At 36.9% G+C, this 6578-nt stretch overlaps 1 protein-coding gene across 1 annotated transcript; it reads left to right on the top strand.

Moving 5' to 3' along the window:
* Positions 1-1565: 1565 nt before the first annotated feature.
* On the top strand, positions 1566-6307 carry LOC116000105 (embryogenesis-associated protein EMB8). Its single transcript, XM_031240129.1, has 8 exons — positions 1566-2041; positions 2109-2237; positions 4350-4481; positions 4774-4916; positions 4999-5096; positions 5166-5260; positions 5580-5633; positions 5893-6307. Exons 1-8 carry the CDS (start codon positions 1616-1618, stop codon positions 6133-6135), a joined length of 1320 nt encoding a protein of 439 aa, XP_031095989.1. The 5' UTR covers positions 1566-1615; the 3' UTR covers positions 6136-6307.
* Positions 6308-6578: the final 271 nt, after the last annotated feature.

Below are 6578 nucleotides of genomic sequence, written 5' to 3'. Positions count from 1 at the left end.
AACCCTAACTCAAATCCATAAACTAACTACTCATGATTAAATAGCATAAGGAACACAAAAGCACAAGCAATAAACATAAATCTTGCAAAAGAAAAGAGATAAGGAGAAGAAAACTTCTCTAGTAAAATTTATGGTAAATCTTGGAATCTAAGTGTTGAATCCTTGATTCCAAGCTTCAAATATGTTTAGAAACCTAAACCTAAGCCTAATCTAACCTAAAAGTTTGAAAGGAAGTGAAATGAAATGACTAGGGTTTGAACGGGGACAAAAATTGAGTAGAAATGTTGAAATCACGCTTAAATAGTGAATATGGAGATGTGTGACACAGCCACCTACATGGGTGTGTCATTGCCGGTGTCCAAACGCACTGGAAACAACAATCTTCACTGTAAATGGGGCAAAAATACATGGCCAGGCCGTGTAGTGGCCAATTGGTCGTGTCCCAACTCTCTAGAAATTGCATTTCTCAATATAAGCAGAATTCTGTGCAACTACTTTGACTTCTAGGCTATTCCCCCAAAACCATTTCATTGGCATTTGTGGTCTTCAACAATGTTGTAGCCCTTCAAGTTGGATTTCTAATGGCGCAAGAATCACATCATTTGAACATTTCTAGACTGAGATATGGTCAAATAATCAAACAGTGGTCGAAATGAGCTAAAATTGCAATGCCTTGATCTTTTGCTCTTCTTTTGTTTTGGTTTGCCTAAATGACCAAGACCATTGAAAACACAATTCTTGGGCTCCCTTATAAGTGTTGCATCCATCTCCATAGCTTCATATTTGGCCTCCATTTGACTCCAACGCCCACCAAAATGCATGAAAATGCTCATCTTTGCTTCCAATGCTTTCCAACTCATACTCCTTGCAAAATAACACAAATAAGCACTAATTATCATGAAAATTGAAATGATTAGCAAACAAAATGATGTAATAAAAATGGTGGAAAATATGGACAAATAAACACTTATCATATATTATTTGAATGAAATGTATGCATATAATTTTTACTTTGAAGTCTAATATATGCGGAATTTCAATATCCGATATATGGATCAAACTTGTATTAGGATGTAACATAACTAAAAATATTTGAATCGATAATCTATTTAGTTCAATCAAAATCTAAAGTGTAGAGTTCAAGTTTTATTTGTGATAATGTGTAACTTTAAATGTAAGCAAATAAGTTATGTTTATATAAGTAAATGGGGGTAGAAAAGATAAAAGATTCTGATAAATAAAAGAGGATGATAATGAATATAATATATAATCATAATAATGAATAAATATGTAAGTAGATAATGGTAATAATGTGGTTATAGTGATTCTTTAAAAAAGAAGTGATAAATGATTGTGTTTTTCATTTAGAAAATATTTATTAAAAGTTCCCAGTTTTTTAAAAAGCTGAAAATATTTTCTACTTCTAAAATGAAAAACTTTACTAATAAACATGTTTTTATCTCCAATTTTTTGAATTCTTTTTTCTTGAGAAAATTACAGAAATTCTCTGTAGTAAACTGGCCTTGAACAGTTGTACCCCAAAATACTGCATATTTTATTTTGGATATTATTTGCTTCTTCCTTCTGGCTTCAACCATTCATCTTCAAGCTGCAAATGGCTAGAGCCTCCATAGGCTCCGCCGCGGCCCCTGTTTCCTCCTCCTTTCGTCACCTCTCTCTCCGGCCATTATCCTCTGTTTTCCTTGTTAGAAGCTGTAGCACAGCTTCAGCCGCCGTCGCAGCCAAAACGCCCTTAATGTCTGACAACCTCATTCCTCACCCCTCACTGGAAGTCGTCGGCGGAGCTCGAGATGCTTTCCTCCCCGCATTGAAGTCCCTTCAAAATCCCTATCATCCATACCCTATAATCGGTTGGAATCGGCACGCGGAGACAATTTTTGCGGCCTTCTTTAGGTCCCTCCCCGACCTCAAACTTCGGCGAGAGTGTCTGCGCACCAAGGACGATGGTTCCGTAGCCCTAGACTGGGTTGCTGGAGACGACCGCCGCCTGCCGCCGGATTCTCCGGTGCTCATTCTACTGGTATGTCAGTCATCTTAATCACGCTATGGACCGTGTTTAGAAATGTGCTAACAAGGCAACGTTGCAGCCAGGCCTGACTGGGGGGAGCCAGGACACTTACGTTAGGCATATGCTGGTGAGAGCTAGAAATAAAGGCTGGCGAGTTGTGGTCTTCAATAGCAGAGGCTGTGGAAATAGTCCTGTCACCACTTCTCAGGTACTCAGAAATTGTCAATACCTATTTTGCTAGAAATTGATATTTTATTTTTGTTTCTCTTTAATTCATATCGCCGCAATCGGTGAATTAAGTCTCTCTCAATGCGATTTAGAATTGCAATTGGTCTTAGCGTTTTCCACCTTCCAAAGTTTCGGTGAGAACGATAAAGATTTCTAGATGCATTTCAGTGCGGTGCTGCGGTTTGTTTTACATTGATGTAAGCTAATAGGATTATAGGTTAAATCCGAGATTTAATGGTGAGAATTCAATGATTGAAAGATGGAGAAGGTGAGGCTGTGTTATAATCTTGCTTATTTACATGTTAGGTAAACAAGTGAACAACCATTCCAACCAAACAATTGCAGCTCAACTCCCATTCAACAACCACAGAAATTTCCTTCCCAGTTTCTATATTTAAACCCTGCATTGTGACACTTCAATGCCACACCAATTCAAATCCTACTTTTTGATTAGATTTTTGTGGTAGAATGGCTACTGTTCAGAAATCACGTGAAGATGAGCGAGCAGGAGCGGAGATTATCTATGGCTCTGAAGAGTGCTTCCGCCATTCTGTTGAGCTCCTTCATGAGTTGGGATTTCCCAAAGGTGTTCTCCCCCTGAAAGACCTTGAAGAATGTGGGTATGTTCGTGAAACTGGGTTTGTGTGGATGAAGCAAAAGGCCCCATATGATCATTACTTTGAAGGGACTAAAACCCTTGTCAGCTATGCTGCTGAGGTGACTGCCTATGTAGAGAAATCTAAGATGAAAAAGATGACTGGTGTTAAGAGCAAGCAACTCCTTATATGGGTGCCAATAGTTGAAATGAGCATTGAGGATCCAGCTCAAAAGAAAATCTACTTCAAGACTCCAATGGGCATTGGAAGATCGTTTCCTATTACTGCTTTCATGACTGAAGAAGAAAAGAAGCTGTATCTGGAGAAAGTCAAGGAATAGGATGTTTATCAATTCAGTTACTCCATCAGTCATATACTTGTCACTTCTCAGTTTGTCGTGCATTTTGCCCTTCCCTTTGTGGTCTACAATGGGTAGTTGATACTTATGCTTGTTATTCTTGTACTATTTTATAAAGAAAGATGTTGAATGATCAGTTATCATTTTCATTAGCAAGACCACACTGTCAAACATGAGTTCTTGAATTGTCAGACATATGATGCCTTCTTTTTTACCTTCCCATTCTACTTTTAAGATCTTAGTGAAGCTCTGTCTCTGTTGACAAATTTTACTGGTGCTGATACAATTGATTAGTGCATTCCCCTTTGTTAAGTTATGACCCAAACTCTTCAAGCTCAATGATAAAGGTTTGAAACAAGTATTAGACCTAAGGATACTAAAGTAGGCTCTTAGGCAAATAAGAATAACTTTGGGAGGGACTTTGATATATAAAAAGGTGCTAGGGATTAGAAGTAAACACTGTAGAAAGAATGAATTGAAGATGGTATACCTTGATTAAAATAAACTATCTTGCTTCTCTTTTTTGGACAACATGGCAAGGCTATGGTGGACTTGAGAGGAAGAGAGCATTACCGAAGTCTGAGATTGAGAGTGAACTAAAGAGAGAGGGTCTTTATCGTGTAATTTCTTGGGGTGTCTTTCACAACAGTTTTTCTTCATTGTATCCATTAAGGTTGAAGAGCTTAGTGTGAAACACTATAAAGGGCCTAGTGGCACACTCTATTGTTTTTTTTTTTCGAAAAAGCACACTCTATTGTTGTTACCACATGATGGCAAATGCAGAGGAAAAAAAGTCTCACCTATCAACAAGGCATACTGTATAAAATTGTGCAACTTTTTGTTTTCAGAATATTACTCTATCTTGTTCTGCATTCTAACATGAGAATCCATTTCAAGAATGCTCAAGTTTTTCAATAGGTTGTTTTCAATCATACTGATCACCATACTAATTGTTAATCTTGGACTTCTACAATTAAATACTAAACTGAATCACATATTCACTTCTATATAAAAAATAAAAAATAAAAAAAAATTTAGTTGATCATTACATTTGGAGTGTCTTTATTTTTAATTAGAGTTGTTTTTCGGCATATGATGAAAAAGTTAAACACATCTGATTTATGTCTATGTTATGCAGTTTTATTCAGCTTCATTTCTTGGTGATATTTATGAAGTGGTGGCACATGTTGGTAGTCGCTATCCAAAGGCCAACTTATATGCTGTGGGATGGTCTCTTGGAGCAAATATTCTCGTTCGATACCTAGGACAGGTATCTTAGTTTGTTTTGCCCTTAGGCCTTAACTTTGTATTTAAATTTTCTTTAAAGTTGATCTTTCATCCTGTTAAGGTAATTCATGGATAAATCAACTGATAAACTAGTATTAGTCATTCAGTTGTATCTTCTATAGCTGAAACATTACAAAACCCAACTTTTCCTGCACTTAAAAAGTTAATTTATATCCTTACTATTTGACCTTCAGATTATATTTATTTATTCCATTTATAGTTCCTACTCTGGGAATCCAACTTTTGTCTTCTTTCACTTTCTCATGTCATTTCAGGAATCTCATTCTTGCCCTCTGTCTGGTGCTGTGTCCTTGTGCAATCCTTTCAACTTGCCTATTGCAGATGAAGACTTCCGTAAGGGCTTTAACATTGTTTATGACAAAGCACTAGCAAATGCTCTCTGCAAAATTTTCAAAAAGTAACTGAGATTTGTGGTGTTTCTTTATACCTGTTGATATGAATCAACATTGACGTGTTTAACTGGATTCTTGCCATTTTAGGCATGCTCTTTTATTTGAAGATATTGGAGGTGAATATAATATCCCATTAGCTGCTAATGCCAAAACTGTCAAAGAATTTGATGAAGGACTAACAAGAGGTTTGTATGCTGTCTCCTATACAAAAAATTTCCTGCTTGAAATGCTTATGCTTCTTTTTATGCTTGCAGTTTCATTTGGATTTAAGTCAGCAGATGATTATTATTCAAACTCAAGTAGCTCAGATTCAATTAAAAGTGTCTGCACTCCTTTACTTTGCATCCAGGCATGATCCTTTCTTTTTATTAAAACTCAAATTCTTGTTGCTCTTTATAGCCTGTGAAATAGCAATGGCATAGTTCCATCATAAACATGTACCAAGAGAAACCAACCATCCTCTCTTTTCCACCTACTGAATACATAAATGCATCATCTCTTTTCCACCTACTGAATAAATAAATGCACGTATTTGCATACTTAATTGCTGAGTAGAGTAACAAAGATTCATTTGTATATTCAACCGTTCTGATAGTCATCTTTATGGCTCTTGCTGGTGAATGTAATCTTCTTGAAGTATTTGTCTTATGCTAACTTTGGGCTTGCAGGCTGCAAATGATCCAATTGCTCCGTCAAGAGGAATCCCTCGAAAGGATATTGAGGTTTTTATTTTATTTTTTCCTGATCTGCTATAGCATTTTATTATTCGGGGATATGACTTTGTCCGGGATATGATTGAATTCTAAACTTTCTCACACACTGAATTTACACCAACCGAGAATCTCTGCATTCAAGTAGAATTGTTATGCACAGCACTAGGTCGTGCTATATTCTATGCTATCAGTAGATGAGCCACGACATATCAAATTCTGTCAGTCTCTCTCCATGTCCTAATATTATCATCTGCGTGTGCTCCCCCAGGAAAACCCAAATTGTTTGCTGATAGTCACACCTCAAGGTGGCCATCTTGGATGGGTGGCCGGTTCTGACGCCCCAACCGGAGCTCCCTGGACCGACCCCATTGTGATGGACTTCCTAGACAATCTTGAGCAAGCTAAATCTGCACTTGACTTGGAAGTTGGGAATGGGAGTGTTACAGATGACACCAACATCTTGACGGGTACGCTCATAGATAACCAGAAACAAAATTCAATTTTAACATAACACGTCATGATGCCAGCCTGATGTTAAATCATTTGTAATGATTATTGCATTGCATAAATGCGATCTTATTATACGGCAAATTATTGTGTTGATCGTCCACATAGCTGTGTGGACTATGAATATAAGACAGACGTTTGGATCCCAATAATAGTTAAGCATATTCATCCGTTTATCATGTGGCTATTTGTGGGCAAATTACACAGATATGTGGGCCCCTCCCTATAGAGGTGGATCCGAATAATAATTAAGCATATTCATCCGTTTATAATGTGGCTATTCGTGGGCAAATTATATGGATACGTGTACCACGATCCAAAATGATGTCGTTTTGATAATTTGATGTAAAATAAATTTTTTGTTTTGCGGGTGTGTTAGAATAATGAATATTCTACGATAAGATAATGTACTTTATGTGTTAGAATAAGAGTTTATTATTGAAATAG

This window comes from Ipomoea triloba, chromosome 12 (genome assembly GCF_003576645.1).
Source record: "Ipomoea triloba cultivar NCNSP0323 chromosome 12, ASM357664v1".
Classification (NCBI taxonomy): domain Eukaryota; kingdom Viridiplantae; phylum Streptophyta; class Magnoliopsida; order Solanales; family Convolvulaceae; genus Ipomoea; species Ipomoea triloba.
This window is presented reverse-complemented; position numbering and strand designations above follow the sequence as displayed.

Bases quoted from the DNA above. Each gene is read 5' to 3' on its own strand.
- LOC116000105 (XM_031240129.1), top strand. From the start codon at position 1,616: ATGGCTAGAGCCTCCATAGGCTCCGCCGCGGCCCCTGTTTCCTCCTCC. The intron at 5,097-5,165 runs GTTTGTATGCTG...TTATGCTTGCAG, and splicing joins TGATGAAGGACTAACAAGAG to TTTCATTTGGATTTAAGTCA. The intron at 5,261-5,579 runs GCATGATCCTTT...TTGGGCTTGCAG, and splicing joins CTCCTTTACTTTGCATCCAG to GCTGCAAATGATCCAATTGC.